Genomic DNA, 22,346 nt, shown 5'->3' with positions numbered 1-22,346 from the left:
GGAAGAAAAAAAATTGTTTTAATTTTACCAGAATTCTGGCCCAGAGACCAGAGAAAACCAAGCTGCATTAAGATGCAAATATGCGGGGCTGTGGGCCAGGCCTACCTGCTGAGCTGCAGGCTCAGCCAAGTCCAAGGGGGCAATATGGCCTTTACAGTCCTTACAGCCTGAGCCAAGTCCTTGCTGGGGGGGGGGGGGGGGGGGGGGGGGGGGGGAAGTGCCTTGAGGTGTAGGGAAGAGAAGTTACAAATATTTGAAACCATGGAGTACAGATCGTCCAAAGGCAGAGATTGACTTCATTGGATGATCTCTACGAAGCACATTATCTTGAGATTGAGAGTCTGAGCCAGCTTTGTCCCCCTTCCCCACAACACGCACGTGTGTGCACATGCGCACACACACACACACACCCCTGCACACTCATAGACTCCTCTCAAGAGTTACAGCCAGAGGTTAGAGGGAAGTGGTGTTTCCTTTACTCCCCAGCATCCATTAAAACCATGGGGTATGAGGAAGCCTTTCCTGTAGACTCTTGATCACTGACAGTATCTATTAGGTGAGAGGGAGAAGTCCAGCAATCCTGTGTTAGTTACCCTAACTATGCTCCTTGCATGCAGGAGACCATATACAAAGCTCTTGCTAACTTTATTTTAAGGCTTCTTTTAAAAAGAAGACTGAATTTCTGTTTTAAAATAAACATTTAGTGGCTGCAGGTTCATCTCCTTTGTAAAGGCCATATTGCCCCCTGTTGGTAAGAACTCTCAAATCCCAATTGCCTAATCATAATAAAAATTAAGATAAAATCCAGATATTCAAGTACACACCTTACAGAAATACCTTTTTCACAGAAATACCTTTTTTTTGCTGCTGTTTTTTCCCTTTGTCCTCGTTTTATAAGAGAATCGCATTTAAGTCAGTAATGGCTTCCAAGACAGTTTTTACAAATTTCATAATTTAACACTGATCTGATTTTTTTTCTCCCTTATTGTATCAGCTTTTCTCTTATTAGATTTTAAAAAGAAAAATCACTGTTTTTCTCCAACATAATTTGACTCAGGGCATATGCAGATTACAGTAGCTCTGTCTAATTTATGTTGATTGTAGCAAAACGGGTTTTTAAAAAATGACCATCTCTCTCTCTCTCTCTCTCTCTCTCTCTCTTCCAGCCCTTTTAACACAGCATTGGCAGATTACTGGATGCCTGTGGATTTGTACATCGGAGGGAAGGAACATGCCGTCATGCACTTGTTCTACGCAAGATTCTTTAGTCATTTTTGCCATGATCAAAAAATGGTCAGACACAGGTGAGCATTTATACCACTTTGCAAAAGAATTCAGTTCCACAAACGACAGCTTAAAGCAGGTGTCAGTTCTCCCAGAGCAAACACATGTAGCAGAAGACTTTGGTTTTTCAGATATACTTTAGCCGTCACTGTCAGCCTTAACCATTTGAAGTACATTTCTGTTACTTCATCCTGGTTCTAGCATGTGATGTTGCAGGCTCGCACTGAGGCTTGCCTTCAGCGCTTGTCTGTTTAGCTGAGTTAAGTGATTGAGATTTTTACTTCTGAGGCAGAGAGAAGCAATTCATAATGTTGTACAGTTTTTTACAGCTTCTCGTTTGAGGTCGTGTTTATCATCTGGCTGTCCTGTGCACGCTTTTTTTCTAAGCTTGACTGAATCCTGCCTTGATGGAGCACTCTGATAAAAGTAGGTAATGGATTAAGCCAGGGAATCACATTGCAAATCCATCGATAAATGTTTTTCCTTTTGGCCCTATAACCTGTTCCCATTATGGTCACAAAGAGCTCTGTGTGTGCTTTTTTCCCATGAAATATATCATATATATATATATATGATGTATTCAATGTCTTATAGATATTTTAAGAATAAAGTGACTATCCCTGTACTGCCTGAGAGCCACCCAGGTGCCCCTCTTTTTTATATCTTGTCTGGCTTTTTCACTTATCACCAGGACAATAATTTGATTCTCTGTTCTGCCATATTGCCAAGAGCATAATTCCTGGGATTCTTTTTTCAATTATTGTTGTGTTTTGTTTTTTGTTTCTTAAATTCAGCATCCCTTAGAATTTAAGTTAAGAAAGAATATTACAAGTCCCTTAGAATATATCCAGGGTCTTCTGTCCATCTCCCTACCCCCTGTCCCTCCTCAGCCAACCCCTATCCTGAAATCATGACTATTAATTTCCTTTATAAATTTATCACCTCTCTGGGGGCACCTGGGTGGCTCAGTTGGTTAAGCGTCTGCCTTCAGCCCAGGTCATGATCTCGGGGTCCTGGGATAGAGCTCCACATTGGGCTCCCTGGTTAGTGGGGAGCCTACTTCTCCCTCCCCTGTGCTGCTCCTCCTGCTTGTGCATGCTTTCTCTCACTCTCTGTCAAATAAATAAATAAATAAAATCTTTAAAAAAAAACAAACTCAAGGTCGTGAGTTCAAGCCCTGCATTGGGCTTCATGCTGCACATAAAGCCTACTTAAAAAACAAACAAAGCAAAGCAAAAAAAACCCCTATGCTTGGATCAACAGAGATGAGGGTTCCCGTCCCCACACATCTTTATCATGTCAGTGTTGGTTATAGTAAATCAGTTTGTGGGTTATGTTTGAATAACAATGCTCATATGATGATATTTAGTGTGTTTTTAATATATGTAGGGACTTCGGTGTTTTCTCTTACATTAAATCCCTATTTGCGTCCTTTACCTTTCTTTTCTGAGTTGTCTTACATTGATTATAGGAATTTTTTTTTTTTAAAGTAGGCTGCAAACCCAGCGTGGGGCCCAATGCAAGGCTTAAACTCATGACCCTGAGATCAAGACCTGAGGTGAGATCAAGAGTCAGATGCTTTACTGACTGAGCCACCCACGTACCTCTTGATTGTAGGAATTTTTAAATTTCTATTCTAAATGCTAATCCTTTTCCAGCTATATGTATTGCAAGTATTTTTCCCAGATCTTAGTTTCTCTTATTTTATGGTGTACTTTGGTGAACAGAAACTCTTAATGCAGTAAATTTTAATAATCTTTTCCTTTATGGCTATTGCTTGTAGTGTCTCAGTACCGTTAATGGACCAGTCCATGCATTTCCTCATTGATCTTTAGTGCTCTCTCCATTGTAGTCAGGTTTTTGTATATATGCAAGGGCCCCATTATCGGACCTTTATTCTGTCTGTTGGTCTCTTTGCTTTTTGCTATGCTAGTCAATTACTGGCTTTATTTCATTTATATAAATTCCAGGTCATCTTTCTACTTTGTTCTTTTTCTTTAGGAGTATCTTGGCTGTAATTGGACCTTTGTCCTTCCAAATGAATTTCAGATTCACCAAGTCACATTCCACAAAAATATCTTATTGGGAGTTTAATTGGGATTGCATTAAATCCCATATTTACTGATATCTTCTCTCACTCTTCTTATTTTGTGTCTCGGACCTTAACATCTGAAATTATTTCCTCTTAAAGTTTGTTTGTTTGTTTGTTTGTTTGTTTTTAAGTAATCTCTACACCCACAACCCCAAGATCAAGAGTTGCACACTCTTTGAACTGAGCCAGCCAGGTGCCCCTGAAATTATTTCCTCCTTATCTGAAATATTTATTTTAGAATGTTTCTTGCTGTCTTTAGTGAAGATACATCTGCTAGCTCTTATTTATTTCAACCTCATTTCTTAGTTTACCAGTTCAATGACACATTTAAAACAATTCTTTAGAAAAAAAAAAAAAAGATTTTATACATGAGAGACACAGAGAGAAAGGCAGAGACGTAGGCAGAGAGAGAAGCAGGCTCTATGCAGGGAGCCCAATCCAGGACTTGATCCTAGGACTCCGGGATCACGACCTGAGTCGAAGGGAGATGCTCAACCACCGAGCCACTCAGGTGCCCTTCTTTTTTACATCTTCTTTAGCTTTTTCACTTATTACCAGGACAATAATTTAGACTCTCTGGTCTGCCATATTGCCAGGAGTATAATTCCTGGGATTCTTTTTTCAATTGTTGTTGTGTTTTGGTTTTTGTTTCTTAAATTCAGCATCCCTTAGGCTATTTTTAATATTTTATTTTTTTATTTGAGAGAGAGAGCACGAGCAGGAGAGGAGCAGAGGGAGAGGAAGCAGCAGACACCCCACAGAGCAGGGAACCCGATGTGGGGCTCGATCCCAGGATCCTAAGATCATGACCAGAGCTGGTTAGACGCATAACTGACTGATCACCCAGGTGCCCCTCCCTAGACTATTTATTAATTGCAGAGAAGAAGAGGGGGAAAAAATATCTAATGATCTCCTTGTTCAGATAACCCATGTTAATGATTAAGAAACATAAAACAAGAAAAAAGCAATACACGTCTAAGATTAAGATTTATTTTTAGCTCCACAGAAAGCAAACTCGCTCCACCCTCTACCGTTCTCTTCAACCTGTTAACAATTTCTTTTGTTTTCTTCCAGAAGAAATTTGCATTATCTCCATATTTCTATGAACATACTCATTTTTAAAATGTCACATATATTACATATATGCCTTTTGCTTTTTTGATTGAGTAATATATCTTAGTGATCTTTCTGCATCATCCTGTAAAAATCCCCCATTCTTATAATTTATGCATAGTATTCCATCGCATGGATATACCATAATATATGTAAGCACCTAGTTTTCCAGCAGCTATTGCCAAAAAGAAAAAAAGCCAGGTGGCTTTTGGCATCTATGTTCTTGGCCAATATTTGGGATCATATCTGTAGGTTCAGGTCCTGACAGTGGGGGATGCTGGGTCAAAGGATATGTGTTTTTAAAATTTTGATAGATAAAGAATTATTACTTTTATTTAAAAAAATTTTTTTAAGATTTACTTATTTTAGAGAGAGTGCACATACATGAGAGGGGGTAGGGGCAGGGGTAGAGAAACTTCAAGCAGACTCCCTGCTAAGCATAGAGCCTGACATGGGGCTCAGTCCCACAACCCATGAGATCATGACCTGAGCCAAAATGATGAGTCGGACACTCAATTGGCTGAGCCACCCAGGCGTCCCTAAAAAACACATTACTTTTAAAATCTATTACTTTAAAATCTGGTAATGAAGGGGCACCTGGGTGGCTCAGCGGTTGAGCATCTGCCTTGAGCTCAGATCGTGATACCAGGGTCCTGGGATCAAGTACTGCATCAGGCTCCCCACAGGGAGCTGCTTCTCCCTCTGCCTATGTCTCTGCCTCTCCCTCTGTGTCTTTCATGAGTAAATAAATAAAATCTTAAAAAAAAAATCTGTAACACAGACTGTAATCCAGTCTTGGTAAAATGAAGCACATTGAAAGTCCCCTCCCTTCACGTCACCCTCAGAGCTGCTTCCCCCCACCCCGTTCTGTGCTCACACACAGGGATTAAAGGTCTCCTGTAGAGAAAATGCTTTTAGTTTATAAATTAAATGCTTAAAATAATTTTCTTTTCATTAGTCCCAGAGCCCTTCATGTGTAAAAATAAACTGATCCACATCAAAAGAACAATGAACACGTTAGCAGCATTAATCTTCAGTCGAAATGTTTGTGTCCTGGGTTAGAGAATTTGCCATCGTTCCTTGCATTTCTTGTCTGTGGAAACTTATTTACCTCACCAGATAAAAATACCCCCGGAGGATGAGAATTATGTCTTGTTGCTGTGACAGTATTGTGGACATCATACATTCTCAGTGAATATTTGTTTAAGTAAATCGAGTGTAACCTCTTGATATAAACAGATAAAAGTTTTATGTTTTTCGTAGCCCACCTGGCCGGCTTTGGTAGAGTGTGTGGCTCTTGATCTTGTGGTCATGAGTTCAAGCCCCATATTGGGTGTGGAGCCTACTTTTAAAAAAAGGAGGGAAAAGTTTATATTTTTCAAAGGAACTGTTCTCCTTGGGATAGAGAGAAAATGTAACACGAGGAATGTTTCCTTCTTACGTAGGTCTAGAAACAAAGATCATAAATGATTTCTGGCTCCTGGGCACATTTCTCCAGCTTCAAAACAGTTATTTGTAGGAGCAATGAACGAACCAATAAATGATCCATTGGCTAGCTATTTCAAAGTATAAGACAAGGCCTGGCTGCTTTTGTGACTCCTGTATAGTGGTTTTATTTTTTTTTTTTTAAGATTTTATTTATTTATTCATGAGAGGCAGAGAGAGAGAGAGAGAGAGAGGCAGACACACAGGCAGAGGGAGAAGCAGGCTCCATGCAGGGAACCCGACGTGGGATTCGATCCTGGGACTCCAGGATCATGCCCTGGGCCAAAGGCAGACGCTCAACCGCTGAGCCACCCAGGTGTCCCTGTATAGTGGTTTTAAAACTATATTCAAGGAGAAAAAAAAGTTGGCAGCAAATTTCTGATGTCATTTTAAAATATGGTTTTGGGTATGACTTTATATCTACTTAAATGAATCTTTAATTTGCAGAGCTTCCAGGTACGCCTGGAACATGCTTTACCATCAACCTCAAGGGACAGCTCTAGGGTGTGAATTGAAATATATCTATGCAGTATTTTGTGTGCATCTTTAAAAACTCTTTGCAAGATAATAAGATTCTACCCCATGCCCTCCCAGCCCCCCACCAAAAAAGAGAGAGTTATTTTAAGTACTGAAAAAGTACTTATTTTAAGTACTGAAACTGAACCTTGAAGAAGGTTCAGAAACTCCTCTCTGTGCCTCAGCACAGTTGTCAGGGTCCACTCTCATGAGGTCACATCAGGACAAGGACAGCCTCTGGAAATGGTCCCTGAGCACGCCCTTCCCAGCAGAGCTGTCCTAGTAAACCAGTCAGCCACAAAGGCACTGACAGTCGCCCACTTTCTGCACTAACTCAGAATTCTCCAGTCAAGATTTTTAAAGGCCTTCCAACAACTTTTTCAAGCTGGCCTACGAGGAAAAATTGAGGCCTGTCAACCACATGTGTACTTATTTGTCTTTCTTAGCTGTTTTTGCCAGCACATGTCTAAATCAGAATTTTATGTCTATTTCTGTAACTGCTTTTGGGTAGCATTGTCCTTCCGGGAGGGATTTGGGGCTACAGACACTCCCTTCTGTTTTCATTTCTCAACCTCTTGGCCACCATGTTAGGCAGTAGCTCTAGCCTGGGAGCCTGAGGCCTGTGTCCCATGTTCATGTGGGCCCCTGCTTTGCTCTGGACAGGTAACCCCTTTGGCTCTCAGGAGCCTCATATGTCAGCAATTCAATCATCTCTGAGCGCTGGATTCACTATGTAATTCTAGTAAATTTCATCAAGTATAAACCACAGGGGTTTGTGCAGATCTAATCCTCTTTTCTGTTTTCTTTCTTTCTTTTTTTTTTTTTTTTTTTTTAAGATTGTGTTTATTCATGAGAGAGGCAGAGACAGAGGCAGAGGGAGAAGCAGGCTCCCTCTGGGGAGCCCAATGCAAGACTCGATCCCAGGACCCCGGGATCACAACCTGAGCCAAGGGCAGATGCTCAACCACTGAGCCACCCAGGCGTCCCCCTCTCCTGTTTTCTAAGTGAGTCCTGGCCCTCTTTCACACTTAGGCACTTAGGTCTGTACTTTGAGCTTTCCATAGGTCTCCTAACCGGCTACAAGAAGTTGGTCTTAGGGTTGGGAGTGCCAGCACACAGTATAGTGCGGTGCAGTTGTGTGTCAGCAATACCAGGTTAATGATCAAGCCAGAATTCATGTCAGCAGGAAATTTGCAAAGAAGATATAGTCAAATGACCAAGAAGTGTACCCTGCAATGTTTCCCTAACTGGTAGTCTAAGAAATACAAATTAAATGGCAGTGAGGTACCATTTTCCACATAGTGAAGAGGCTGAGATGAACAGCATCTCATATACTGCAGGAAGGCTGTTTGAATAGTGAGAGCCTTAAAAACATTCACGCTTCTGGACACACTAATTGCACTGCTAGAAATTGAGCCTAAGGATATAATCAGAAATGCAAACTTATGCACCAAACTGTTCTTGTGTTATTTCAAATAGCTAAAAGTTTGGATATAACCTAAATGCCCTGAAAGTTTGAGAAAGAGAAAATAAAGTCTAGCCCTTCTATATGAAAGCCTCTTGGTTATACAGACTGTTTAATAATATAAGGAAATGCATCTGACATGCTTAGAACTGAAAAAGAAAAAAAAAAAAAGCAAGATACAAAATTATAGATGCAATTTGGTTACCTCTGCCTTTAAACATATGTTCACATATATGCACACGACACAAAGCAAGAGAAAAAGCTAGGAAAAATTATGCCAGCATGTTCACACTAGTTTTCTCTGGATGATGAACTAATCGATGATTTTATTATTTTTTTCATGCACTCCTGATTTTTTTCCCAGATTTTTTACAACAATTATGTAACTTCACAATAGAAAAAAAAAAACAGTTGTTCAGAAGCAGAGAAATAGGCGGAGCCTTCCAGTTTGATTCTGAGCAAGGGGAAGACAACAGCTTTGGCAGGACATCAGCCCTGGGTCGAGGGCACAGGGATGGGAGCTGCTGGGGACCTCTGCAGTGAGGGATGTGTTGCAGCTCATCTCCACTGGACTGCAATTCAGGAAGCCTTTTCTCTCCCTCCGTGAGAGACAGCAGTAAACTTGGGCATCATGTCAGCTTTTGTTGTTGCTATTAATACAGCTCTGGGGAGACACGAAATGCCCTGAACTGATGCTCTCCCCACAGTTTCTACTGACAGAGAGCAGCCGCGCCCTGCTGACCACTGAAAGCTCCCATCCTTTTTCTCTCATCACACCAGAAATGAGCTTTGGGAGTAAGGGAAGAGAAGGGAAGCTTTACTTGGTTCTCACCCTATTAATTGGGGCTCCTCCCATGCTGCTGGCTGGCTGCTAAGAAATAGAAAAGGTGGTATTTTAAGAATGAGCCATGGCTTAATACTTAGAAACCAGCTGATTATGTGAGCATGATGGCTCCCGGCCCAGGGCAGGGAAACAGAGGAAGTTCATGAACTTAGTCTGAAAAGTCCACGTTAGAGACTTATTTTCAGAAATTCAGGGCTTTCTGTTCTCTTCTTTCCAGATCTATGTGGGAGCCACCTGAGCAGGTCAGGACAGTGGGCAGCAGGCTCTCTAGGATCTCTTAAGTAGGTAAAATGTCATCTGCAGTGACCAGTTAGTGCTCTGATAAATCCTGAGCTTCCTTTAGCCACATCCCGGGTTGTACCTTACTTGTATAGCAGTGATTTGTCATAAGGGCACTTAAAATACCCTCTCATTCTACACTCTGAAATTCTTTGTTTATCCTAATGATTACTGACCCTGCTCACCCTGCCCTGCCTCTTGCCCTCCCTTCCTCCCTCTCTTCCTTTCTTCCTTCTTTGGTGGGACAGAGGTGTCTTTCTGTGACCGGCAGGTATCAATTGTTGGATTTTCTGAATTAGGGCCACGCAGACTATCCAGGCAGTACTGAAGAGGGCATCACACTCCCTCATTCTGCTGCCAAGTGAAAGCAGACTCACCCCACCTCTAAAACTGAGCCAGAGCAGAGAGCACAGCTTTGCACCCACCCCAGGGAAACCAGCTAATCCCCTGCAGGCAGGGGCCCCGTATAATGCCCCCCCACAAACACACACAGAACTATGATGCTTCCAGGGCAGGAGGGGTTTGGCAGTGGTTTCAGATTCTTCACTTCCTTCTAAAGCCCTCTGCTATACCTGGTCACTATGGTATGACTGCATACCTCAGTTGCTTTTGCAAGTTTGTTCCCAGTGCCATTTGTTGAGATGAATGGACAAATAGGGAATATGTTCCACTGGTTTTTTTTGTGTGTGTGTGTGTGTTTTTTTTAAAGATTTTATTTATTTAAGAGTGAGAGAGAGCAAGAGAAAGAGGAGAAGCAGGGGGAGGTGCAGAGGGAGCAGCAGATGCTTAACTGAGCTGCCCGGGCACCTCTCACTGGTTGTGATTCTTAGTAATGAACCTGGCATTGGTGTGATCTCTGCTCCAGCAAGACTGGGTTCCAAGCTCAGCAGGACCCTTGATGTCCCCCTGGCCCTCATGCCTGTGCACCTTGCACCTCCACGTCACACTAGTGCCTCCTCCCTATGGTGTAGATGTCTCAGATCACCCATTCTGCTGGAAGCCCTCTAATGGCAGAACGCTTGATACCCAGCTGTTGCTCCTGTGCATGTGGAATGTGCTCACAGGTGCAATTCACTCCAAGCTAAACTACTTGTGGGTGTGTGTGACCAGCTTCAGCCTCAAGAATGAGAACCAGATTCCCAGAGTCCTGTGGATCATTTGCTGGAGCGCTGCACGATTGTGGGGGAAGGGGTGGTTTGCACCCCTCCCACCGTGAAATCCGGTGTGAACAGTCTTGGGGCCCTCTCCCACGCTCGTGCCCTTGCTCCTTCCTGCAGTCAGACTTCCTGCGACCTTGAGTGGGCAGGGTCTGAAATCTCACTGTGCCTCTCCCTGCAGAAAAGTCATGGCCCCAAATGGAACCCGAGACATCCGTGCCTACCCGTCATCCACCTCCCTTCCTTCATCTCTTGTCCCCACTCTGTCGCTGGCAGGTTTATTTCTTCCCTCATGGACACAAAGTTCATTGAGTTGAAACCAATGAATGAGTGTTGAGCATTCACTGTGAACCAGGCATTAGGAGGAGACTCACAGGAGGGCAATAGGGAGGGAACTCACATGAGAACACATTAATATTTCATAGCTCCCAAGTACAGGTACCACACTGCACACACCAACAACGAGCAGTTCTGGGGGCAGCCTCCAAGGTGCACTGACCCCTGGGATCCCTCCCTGGGAGAAGGAAAGAAATGGTGTTTGTTTTTATTCATGAGAGATAGAAAGAGAGAGGCAGAAACAGAAGCAGGCTCCCCGCAGAGAGCAAGCTACAGGACTCAGACTCAATCCCAGGACTCCAGGATCATGACCTGAGCCAAAGGCAGATGCTCAATCACTGAGCCACTCAGGTGCTCTAGAAGTGGCTTTGAAATAGGCAGAATTGGGACACCTGGGTGGCTCAATGGTTGAGCATTTGCCTTTGGCTCAGTTTGTGATCCCGGAGTCCTGGGATCAAGAAGTAGGGAGCCTGCTTCTCCCTCTGCCTATCTTTGCTTCTCTGTGTGTGTGTCTCTCATGAATAAATAAATAAAATCTTTAAAGAAAAAAAAAAAGGAAAGAAAGAAATAGGCAGAACTGATCAAGGGCATCAGCAGCTGGGCTGGCCGTGCCTGCCATGGGGAGGTAGGGCCTTCAAAAGGTCGGAGTTGTGAAAATTCAATCAAGTCCTACCCCTAGGATTTGTATACTTTTCAATATGCGTGCTGCACTTCATTTCACAGTTTACTTTAAAGAGAAAAAAAGAGGGAGAAGAATTATAAGCCATGAGGCCTGAGCGCAGCAGCGTCAGGCAGGATGACTGGGGTTAGGGGCAGATGCTGGCAGGTGTAGTGCCGTCCATTCCCAGAAGGTGGCAGCATCTACCCGCTTGAGAAACTGCAGGACCCAGGACAGGATTCCTGCTTTCTTCCCCTGAGCTCCCCGCCTTGGGGGGCTGAAAGCTACAGATATACAGCTATTCATCATACTACTCATCTTTACTTTTGGGATCCAGATTATTCCCTCCTTCATTCCATACTGGTCTTATATTTCTCGTGACCCAAGCCATGTACGTAGAGTGAGAGAGGAAAGGAAAAATCTCAGAAACTAGTGCAGACAGTAACAAGTTCATCCAGCTGGCACAGGGCACAGCAAGGAGAAGGTGACAGTCTGGGTTTTTGAACATTGTTTTTTTTCCATCAAGCTGCGGCATGTAAAATTATCTGAGGGAGATTCTGATCTAAAAGATGAATTTGTGCGCCCTGAGTGTGTGGCCAGATCATGCCTTTGAGCCTGCTGATGCTCAGCAAAGGCACCACTGGGGCTTGGGTGAGGGGAGGGTGCCCTTCCTTGTAGAATACTGGCTCAATTTGCTTTGTGCTTTTGAATGTATTTGTGTCCAGTCTCTTCCTTTACCTGCCCAATAAAAAGTAGCCATATGATTTTTTATTAAGATTTTATTTACTTAAAAAAAAAGATTTTATTTACTTATAAGAGATACAGAGAGAGAGGCAGAGACACAGGCAGAGGGAGAAGCAGGCTCCCTGCAGGGAACCCGATGTGGGACTCGATTCCAGGACCCCAGGGTCATGCCCTGCACCTAAGACAGACACTCAACCACTCAGCCCCCCAGGCATCCCTAGCCATATGATTTTCTTATCTTGTTTTAAAACTGTTGCCGTATAGAATATGTGTGGGGGTTAAAATCCAGGTGCCACCTTAAGTCGCCTGGAAGGGAGAGATGGCTTCAGGAGCTAGCAACAGCAACCGCCCGGTGTCGTCCTCCTTCCATCCCGCTGTCCTCCTGTAGGCATCTGTTTGTGCATATTTGTGCATTCATTCATCCCTCCGGGTTTTGGACAATTTTTTTGAGCCTGTCGTTGAGCGTTGTGCACAGCACTAAGAGCTGGGACAGAGGGAAGAATAAGAGACTAGTCCTCACCATGGAGGGGGCAGGGTAGGCTGGGGACTGGTCTTCACATAGTAGTCACAACACCGTCTGGTCACACTCATCACGACAGCATGTGCTGGACACTGCAGGACACAAGGGAGGGCATGGAGATGTGTAAAGGGGACTGAGCTGGCCACCCAGAAAAGGGAATGCCCGAGTCTGGTGGTGAGTGCTGAGTTCAGGTCTCCCCAGGGAGCCTAGGCACTTGATCCTTCGGAGCACAGCACCTGCTGGGAACAGCCAAGTGCGCATATGACCTCTGTGAGGAGCAGGTGTGTTTAAGTGTCAGAGACACTGGGAAGGTCAACAGGGGCTGATGGTAGAAAAAACCAAGAGCTCTGCCGGGGCTCAGTTCTCTGAGCTTCCTGAGGAAAATGCAGCCCTGCTCCCTGGGCATCCAGACCCCCACCTGCCCTGGAGAAAGCCTGTGTGGTCTGAGGACACCTGCTCCTCATGCTGTTGGTGCAGGTGTTCCTGAAAAGAGGGGAGGACCACAGACACCGTGCCTCCCCCTTCTAGGTGCTGCTGGATTCAAATACATAAGATCCATCTGAGCACATTTGGTTGTTAAATAACCTTCCATGTTTTCCTCTGTGAAAGACTAGCATTTTGGGATCCCTGGGTGGCTCAGCGGTTGAGCACCTGCCTTTGGCCCAGGGCATGATCCTGGAGACCCGGGATCGAGTCCCACGTCGGGCTCCCTGCATGGAGCCTGCTTCTCCCTCCTCCTGTGTCTCTGCCCCTCTCTCTCTCCCTCTCTCTCTCTCTCTCTCTGTGTCTCTCATGAATAAATAAATAAAATCTTTTTAAAAAAATAAAAATAATAAAAATAAAAGACTAACATTTTCTAGGAATCTTGTTGGCACATGAACAGTGGCACAGGAGGAAGTCAGTCTGCCAGACAGGACTTTGCCGGTGGAATGTCATGGGGGAAGCTGGACAAAGGCAGTTGTGTGACTCAAAAGAATTTATTATTAGGATGGATTTTAGGGCCTGCACAATGACGTCAATGACTTCTGTGCACACATGCATGTGGCATTTCTCCCAAATTAACATGGTAGCGTACCGATGGCCCCCGAGACGGTGGAGAAAAACATTGAGTAATTTGAACAAGTCTCAAAAATGTGTGTTACATTTCTACTTGAATGTTAAATATATTGGGTCTCCTCCACCTTAGAGAATACCTCAGCACCACCACCACCACCACCACCTCTGCACACACATATACACACACACTAAGATTTTAAGATACGAAGGCTAGGAGTCTTTTTTTCTAGCTGACCTTCATCTCTTTCCCAATCAACTCTTTGTTCCACGCCATGCTCAGAATCCACTAGAAAGTTTCTCATACTAAATCTGTCCACACACCCATTTGATGAGGGCCACGTGGGTACAAATCAGGGGCCTGCCAGTGGCCTTGCTGGGCATCCCAGTTCATCTAAATCCGACTACCTCTCGTGAGAAACGAGGATCCTGTCAGGTTAGCCAAGCCAGCTTCCTCCCTCCATCACCAGAGCCTCCCTTTGGCCTGCTGGGCCTCTGAGGTAATTGGTTTTTTGAACCTCTACATAAGAGCCACCTTGAGTAAATGAACTTGAAACGCCAAAGGGTTTATCTTTTGAAAGTTGCATCGTGCTGCTGGCGATGCTCTTGGAGAACACGGCTCCCACCACATGTCCCTGCCTGCTGTCTTTGTGAATAACACACGTGTGTTATCAGCACATGTCCCCACAAATCATCCTTGGAGTTTGGAATAGTGCTATGCTCATGTGCTTCAAAACAGAATCAGGTGGATTTTTCAGGAGATACCATTTCAAATCAGAAATAAAGTCCTGGGCAGCCCGGGTGGCTCAGCAGTTTGGCGCCGCCTTCAGCCCAGGGTGTGATCCTGGAGTCCCGAGATCGAGTCCCATGTCAGGCTGTCTGCATGGAGCCTGCTTCTCCCTCTGCCTGTGTCTCTGCCTCTCTCTGTCTCTCATGAATAAATAAATAAAATGTTAAAAAAAAAAAAAAAAGAAAAGTCCTTTCAGCATAGGAGTCAAACTCAACTTGTCCCCTTCAGAGAAAAAGTTTATATTTCACTCTTCATCCAGTAAAAGTGATGAAAACCAGGCACTATAAACAAATTATAATCCATCTGTACCGTAGACCTACTAGAGAGCTGTTTAAAGCTGAGATAGATCTGTCTGGACTGTTGTGGAAAAATCCTTCCTATAGTAAATGAAATACCACAAAGTAGTATATACATGATGATCAATTTAAATTTTTAAAAAATTACACCAAAGGGGTGCCGGGGTGCCTGGGTGCCTGGGTCGGTTAAATGTCTGCCTTTGGCTCGGGTCATGATCTCAGGATCCTGGGATCCAGCTCCACATTGGGCTCCCTGCTCATTGGGGAGCCTGCTTCTCCCTCTGCCTCTGCTCCCCCTGCTTGTGCTCTCTCTCTGTCAAATAAGTAAATAAAATTTTTAAAAATTTTTTTACAAAACTCAGGATGCCTGCCTGGGTGGCTCAGCAGTTGAGTGTCTGCCTCTGGCTCAAGGTGTGATCCCAGAGTCCTGGGATCGAATCCCACATTGGGCTCCCTGCATGGAACCTGCTTCTCCCTCTGCCTATATCTCTGCCTTCTCTCTCTCTCTGGGTCTCTCATGAATAAGTAAAATCTATTTATAAAATAAAATAAGAATTGTGCAAAACTATATATATGTATATGTGTATATATACTCATTTGCATGGAAAAGACATTCAGTAAGTCTCTAGACTTTTCCAGGTATATTCACCATACAATTAATAACGTGGCTCTTCAGGCCGGGGGTAGGCCTAAGAGGAGGGTAATGTTTGAATTTGAACAGAAAGGGTAAATACGTGATTGGTTTCTATGATTTAAAATTTTTTTTAAAGATTATAAGTAGCCACAGTATACAAGGTTGAGGTGAAAGGAGTCTGCTTGAACAGAGCCCCAACTTCAACTTCTCTGCATCCTCTTGAGACCTTCCTGATGCTAGACTCCGCCTGTAGCTGACTTTTTTATGGTTCTTTACAGTTTATGAGTATGTTCACACAGTCATATTCTCGAATCCTCCCAACAGCCCTCTGACAGATTTTTATTGCCTCTACTTAACAGAGAAGCAAACTGATGCTAAGAACCAGTAAGGGACTTGTCTTGGCTCATGGAATTTGTCGAGAAGGAAAATGGGTTCAAATCTAGGTCTTCCGAATCAGAAGCCTCGTGCTCTTGCCACTTCGCCAAGTGGACAGGAGTTAACGCCTGCTGATTGGACTTCACGCTCTTATCACTTCTTTATAAGGAGCGGTTTGTTCCAGTCGGGTTTACAAGTGGCACTGGCCAGCCCCCCTGCTTTTGTGAGGGGCAACTATCTCCATCCAGCTGATAAGGTTTGTATTGCTGTCTTCTGGACACTTCAAATCCCTACCCATCGATTTCTTTTCCTGTTATTTTTCCTCAGAGAGCCTTTTCATAAGCTGCTGGCCCAAGGCCTTATCAAGGGACAGACATTCCGCCTGCCATCTGGACAATACCTACAGAGAGAAGAAGTAGATCTCACAGGTAAGAGTGGCCCACCTGGTCCCATCCCGGTACTCACAGGCCTGAGAGCCATTGACAAAGCAGGTGTTTGCCCAGGGCCTCAGCTGTGGAAAATCCAGGGTCTCCAAGCCTCCGCCCGCTGCGGGCTGGTGCCCTCTGAAGGCTGGGGTTCAGACAGCTGCCTGCTTCTCGGCCCCAACCCAGCCCCAGCCATGTCGGTTCACTTCCGGCAGGTTTTCGTGTGTATGTAACCCAGAGTCAACCTGGCCATCAGCTCGTGTCCTCACTTATGTTTGACAGCTCGTCTCAGGGATAGAGCCCCCAGACCCAAGAGACACTCTTTGAAACTTGGGGTACTCCCAGCACTTCTCCCTAGTGGTTTAGAGGCGTGGCACTAAACTTACCCTGCAGCACCCCAGAGCAACCCCATCTAGCACTTCCCTGGCTTTCCCCTGAACTTTTCCTCAGGGGTAGCTCCTCCTACCAGATCTGTAGTGTAGCTCTACCAGATCTATAGGTGGCACCGTGAAGGTGTTGTGTGCACCCAGTATACCGATGAAATCAGAAGATGGGAATGGGGGTATCTAGAGGCCCCTGCAAGAAACCCCCAGAACTCTGACTTAGAAAACCCAGTGCACTATGGATGAAATCATGTAAACCCAACAAACCCCTAATGGTAGGCAGCCTCCCAAGCCAAATACTAGAGGAAAGATTTAGGTGGAAGCCATCAAGGGAATTACCTAATTAATGCAGTAATATATCAAGAGTTTGGAATGGTCCAAGGGAGAAAAAGAAGCTAGAAAGGCAGAAATTGGCAGTGATTCTCCAGCAGACCAGCGGGGAAAGGAGCCAAATCCAAAGGGCATCCAGATTGCAATTGTCAATGAAGTGCTCTTTGTGTTAAGGGCAGGACTGTCATGTACAGCTGTGCAGTGTGTATACTGCACAAAGGCACCCAGTCAAGGGGCTGAGCAGGGCCTCAAATCCAGCCACTTGCCAAACTTAACACCTCAAGGCCACATCTGCCAAGAGAGGGCACCTCTAATTTCTCAACTGCTCTGCCCAGATAGATGCCTTTTTCCTAATTTGCACAACAGTGCTGAAAAGGGTAGCTACAACCCGGAGGAAGTGTGCAGAATAAACGGAGCAGTGATTCCCTGAGCCTCACCACAGCCTGGATAAAGCAACTTCGGTTCCCCTTTGCTCTGATGTCACAGGGCCAGTGTTGTGAACATCTTCTCCCTTCCCATGCAGACTTTCCCCGTGGGAGAGAATACTTGGAACAGCCTGGGCAGGCTTCCATCTCCTTCAGGGGTGCACTTCTGTGAACTATGGAATTAGCTCTTAGGCACACACATCAATCCCTTGGGAGTTTGGTTGTGGCCAGAGTCCAGGACTGTCTGCCTGGAAGGAACAGAAATGCACCCAAAGGCAGGTCGAGCGTGGGATATAGGGCTGTCACCCAAGCCAGCTGCCGGGGCTTAGCCTGGCCTCACAGCACACCCGCGGTCACCAGCTGCCACACAGATGCCAGTCTAGGACTTCTTCCCCTGTCCCCTAGCTTCTCATGCCTGTTTCACCTGCCCTCTTCTTCTGCCCTATTCTCCTTTCTCCACCAGGCTTGGCTTCTGAGGTTACAGGGTGACCTTGGGGAGACACCAGGCCATGGCTCACCCCATCTCCTTAGGACTTTATGGCTCTGGTTCCCAGGAACACTGAAACAAGAGTTTCTGTCTCTTAATTCTGGTTTCTGAGAAGACCTTAGCCTGGCCAGATGTCCTTCCTTGTCCCAGCCACGGAAGGCCTTCTCTATCAGCACCCTCTGGACCAGTGGCATGTGGGTGGGGAGGAGTCACTTCCAAAGAACAGGCCGTGGCACCCTGGCACCACTGGGTGTACCCCATTCCGCATGAGCCCATGGTCTCCTGGGGCCAGACCACGTGTTGGGAACTGTAGTGACCTCTGGGGGTGCTCCTCTGCCCTGAAGGCCCAGACCAGTCCACCACCAGCTTCCAGAGGAGACCATGAATCCATAAAGAAGACAGTACAGCATGCAAAGCTTTGTTGCCCTATTCCTACTTTCTCTTTTAGATAAAAGTAATTGACTTTTACAAAGCAGGAAATTGCTTTGTCTTATATTGTGGTCGAGAAAAAGCTGGCCCAGGCACTTCTGACCGTACCGTGTATTCCCAAAGGGAAGGTTTGTGGTGAGAAGTGAGCCTCACTTATTTCAAAGCGAAAACATTTCCTGTAACATCCTGTAGAGAAGGAGAAAGAGGCGTGTTAAGTGAGTCAGTGGGATTCCTCAGCTGGACACTTGGAACAGCTCTTCTGAGATGGGCTTTTCTAGAGCTAGCTCAGAACCACACATATCCCCACCTGTTATTTCGGTGTGTAGGCTCTGTTCCTGTTCACTCAGAAACGAAGGAGCAGCTGGAGGTAACGTGGGAGAAGATGAGCAAGTCTAAGCACAATGGGGTGGACCCCGAGGAGGTCGTGGGGCAGTTCGGCATCGACACCATCCGGCTCTACATCCTTTTCGCTGCCCCTCCCGAGAAGGATATCTTGTGGGATGTGAAGAGTAAGTCCCCTTCCTGTCCCCGGGGCCGCCTCCTTTGTGATCTGCCTCAGATGCCGAAGGAGTTTAGGGGAAGGAAATGTCGTGGCTGAAGACAGTAGCGAGGGTCCTAGGAATCGGGTCCCTGAAACGAGTAGTGGTTTGTCCAGCATCCTGTGCCAATCTTAGACAGGGCCCCCAGATGTAATGAGCCTCAGAACCCCGGGGGGAGCTGGTGGCCATGTGGATTCCCAATCCTCACCCCAGACCTGCTGACACAGCGTCCAGGGGGTCCCAGTGTCCAGTCCCTGCCTTTGGCAAATCTGTGGTATACTGCTGCTGGTCCTACAAAGACCCCGCCTGAGAACATTCCACAGGAGCCAGACTGGCTTCCATGCAACCCTGAGACCCCTCGGTGGTCCACAGAGGCCAGTCCCCTCTCCATCTACCCTGAAAGGCAGAGGGAGAAGCAGGCTCCCTGCTTGGAGCCTGATGCGGGACTCAATCCCAGGACCCTGGGATCGTGACCTGAGCCAAAGACAGACGTTCAACCACTGAGCCACCCGGGTGCCCTCTGGGGCCTCCTCCTAATGTTTTCCGTGACCTCTGTCACCCACAGCAGCCTCCAGAGCCCCCTGAGGGGAGATTTGTCTGTACAGAGTTGATTAGATCTGAAAAAGGATGAGGTCCAATCTTAGGTGTCGGGATGTCCAAGAATAAGCGGCCCAATGCTCACTCAGTTTTCCTTCCTGTGGTCCACCCCTAGTGTTGCTATGGGGAGGAGCCATCAGTGCCTGGGATGACCGCTTACCCAGCATCCCTTCCTAGTGCTAAGTGTGCTCTGGAGCAATCGTCACAGGTGCCAGTCCTGGAACTGGCCGCATTGGAATCAGGGACTTACAGAGTGCAGACGTTCAGGCATAGGTGTCGTTGGGGACACCTTTGTGGCAGCAAGCTTCTTACTGAAGGCAGCTGGTCACCGAGGCACATCCCCCAGGGCTCCTGAGCTTGTGGGGGCCAGGGGTGGTTGAGGGGCAGCACTCTGAGTAGCCCTGCAGCCCTGAGCTCTGAATACCCAGGGCTCTTGAATATGGCAGAGTAGTGCTGCTCTGAGCTCCCAGACCCTGGAAGCCAGGGTGGACCCTGCAGCCTGCCCTGGATAACCCCCATTGGGGCACAGTGACGCATGTCTTCAATGCACAAGTCCCTCTCTGGGCTGGGGTACAACCAGGTCAGTCACTCACATGTCTCTCCTTCTCTGTCTCATTTCTTGTCATGAAACTCAGCTGATGCCCTCCCGGGTGTGCTAAGGTGGCAACAGCGTCTGTGGACCTTGGTGACCCGCTTCATTGAGGCCAGGGCATCTGGGATGGTTCCCCGGCCCGAGCTGCTGAGGAACGAGGAGAGAGCCGAGAGCAAGAAGCTCTGGGAGTACAAGAATGCAGTCATCTCTGAGGTCAGGAACTTTCTGGGGATGCTGGTTAACTTGGTGACTGAGCGCTCTTGGTGTGGGTGGGCTACCCTTCTTCCTTCCTCTCTGTCGTGCGCCTCTGGTCTTGAAGGGTTGCCGTCAGCGTGTCGAGTATCTCACCAGCGGGGAGCAACAGTCCACATGCTGAGGAAGACTCGCTCTCAGGAAACGGCTTCCTCTAACCGTGGTCCCCACATGTCCATCCCAGATCTCAGGAGGCCGCTCCCTCCCTGTGGCTCTGCACTTAATACACCGGGGCAGAGAACCAAATGCAGGATTATGCTGATGACGCATACGTGGGAGATCAACAAACAGAAGTTTAGAAGTGAAACAGGCATGAGGAGACTGTTCTTTGGCCTCCTCATTGTACAGGTGGGGACAGAGATGGGGCCCAGAGACTAGAATCCAAGTTCCTGGACGCTCAGCATAGTGAGGACTTTCCCACCACTTACTTTGTTACACAGAATCTGTGTGAGTTACTATGACGTAACTTTTGCCAATAAATTATTTGTTCATATTACCTTCTTAGAGAATGTTTTATTGTCTAAATCATTTTATCTTTTCCTGTCTCTAAAGACTTTATTTTTAAGTGACCTCCACACCCAGCGTGGGGCTTGAAGCCCTGACCCTGAGATGAAGAGTCACACACTCCACCTCCTGAGCCAGGCAGGCGCCCCCTCACTCATTTTAAAAGATTCTTCATTGATAACAAATCCCTATACATTTCTTATCTAGAAGTCTGACACAATACCATGACATTTGCCTTTTTAAGCATTTTGTAAAAAAAAAAAAAAAAAAAGTCCTATCTTTGAAAGAAGGCTTTTAGGAGATCTGGAGCTGTATTTTTAGTGGGTACCAAACACACCAAATACTCCTCAGGCTGAATTTTTAATTTTACCTCTGTTTTTTAGAATTGCCAATCTAAAGTCAGCCAGGGTCACTTTTCTGGACTCGTAACTGATGACCTTGGAGGAACAGGGTTTTCATGAGGCCACGGGTGCAGCATGGTCTCATTCGGTGACACTTCTTCAGGGAAGATCTCTATCCTCCCCACTCTAGGGTAGAGACACAGAGCTCACGCAGTTGAATTTCATGATGTGAGTGACGCCTGAATGATTGTTTTCATACCACATATTTCCTGTAAGGATTTGGCACATTTTTCTGTTCTGTCAGATAATAGAATTGGAGTATTTCAACAACATCTTTAGATGTGTTGTTTTTCGATATCTTTAGACATGTCGTTTCTCTGTATTCTTGGCCGTGGCCGAAATTGAAAAGCACACAAACAGGAAGTAGCTGACAGGTCATACTCGTATTCTTATGTTGACTCCATATTCAAAAATGCAAAACTTATCCCATATACTAATAACCTTCGTTGTGAATGAAAGTCACGTAGCCACAGAGAAGGGATATCCTGTACCCCACCTCCTGCTGACTGTTGTATAGATGTTTGCTTGTCAGTGGGTCTTGCCTCCTATCCAGGTAGTTAGCAGCATTTGGGATAGTGCTGTGAGAACCAGCACTGTCCCAGATGTGGGGCGGCTGGAAGTGTTGAATAGTGGAAACACTATAGATCCTGATTTTAAAAATCTTTGCCAATGAAATGTTACCATGATTATTCAAAATGGTGAATACATTTATAAACATCTTTGATTGCATTCATTTAATTCCCCCTGCCTTTTTTTGGATAATTCGTTTGCTTTGTTGTTGTGTTGTGTTGCATTGGTTGTTTATGAAAACCTTAAAGGAATTTTGAAGACAGTGAATAATTTGACTTTTATAAATAGGTGACCGGCCATTTCACAGAGGACTTCTCACTGAATTCTGCAATTGCTCAGCTGATGGGACTCAGCAGTAACCTCTTGGTAAGCGGCCCTCCTGCCCTCATTTGCTGGTCGCAGAGGAGGGCAGGTGGCTGCCAACCACATTGTTAGGTGGCCTGCAGGGGGTCCTGGGTCGTGGACAGAGGGTAGCATCATGGTGTCACCTCCTTGGTGTGGCTCTGTTATCTTAAAGAAGCATTTTTTCCATAATCACAACCTAGTTTTATAGCTAGAAGATTCTTTTTTTTTTTTTTTTTTTTTTTTAAGATTTTATGTATTCTTGAGAGACACAGAGAGAGGCAAGGACACAGACAGAAGGAGACACAGGCTCCCCATGGGAAGCCCAATGCAAGACTCAATCCCAGGACCCTGGACTCATGACCTGAGCCAAAAGCGGATGCTCAACCACTGAGCTGCCCAAGTATTCCTAGCTGGAAGGTTCTTAAA

At 45.8% G+C, this 22,346-nt stretch overlaps 1 protein-coding gene across 9 annotated transcripts in view; it reads left to right on the top strand.

Moving 5' to 3' along the window:
- LARS2 (leucyl-tRNA synthetase 2, mitochondrial) overlaps positions 1-22,346 on the top strand; it is a 188,978-nt gene that overhangs the window by 144,758 nt on the left and 21,874 nt on the right. For 6 of the 9 annotated variants that reach the window (XM_077859188.1, XM_077859189.1, XM_077859187.1 and 3 more), the window contains 5 exons: positions 1,167-1,304; positions 15,969-16,069; positions 18,447-18,629; positions 19,892-20,061; positions 21,864-21,941. In XM_077859188.1, coding sequence (XP_077715314.1) covers positions 1,167-1,304; positions 15,969-16,069; positions 18,447-18,629; positions 19,892-20,061; positions 21,864-21,941 — 670 coding nt within the window. Of the gene's footprint in view, positions 1-1,166; positions 1,305-15,968; positions 16,070-18,446; positions 18,630-19,891; positions 20,062-20,284; positions 20,597-21,863; positions 21,942-22,346 lie in introns of those variants that run through there. The other 3 variants (XM_077859191.1, XM_077859192.1, XM_077859195.1) reach the window with 2 other exon arrangements.

Source organism: Canis aureus, chromosome 19 (assembly GCF_053574225.1).
Source record: "Canis aureus isolate CA01 chromosome 19, VMU_Caureus_v.1.0, whole genome shotgun sequence".
Taxonomy (NCBI): Eukaryota; Metazoa; Chordata; class Mammalia; order Carnivora; family Canidae; genus Canis; species Canis aureus.
The sequence above is the reverse complement of the archived record's forward strand: the minus strand, read 5'-3'. Positions and strand labels throughout refer to the sequence as shown.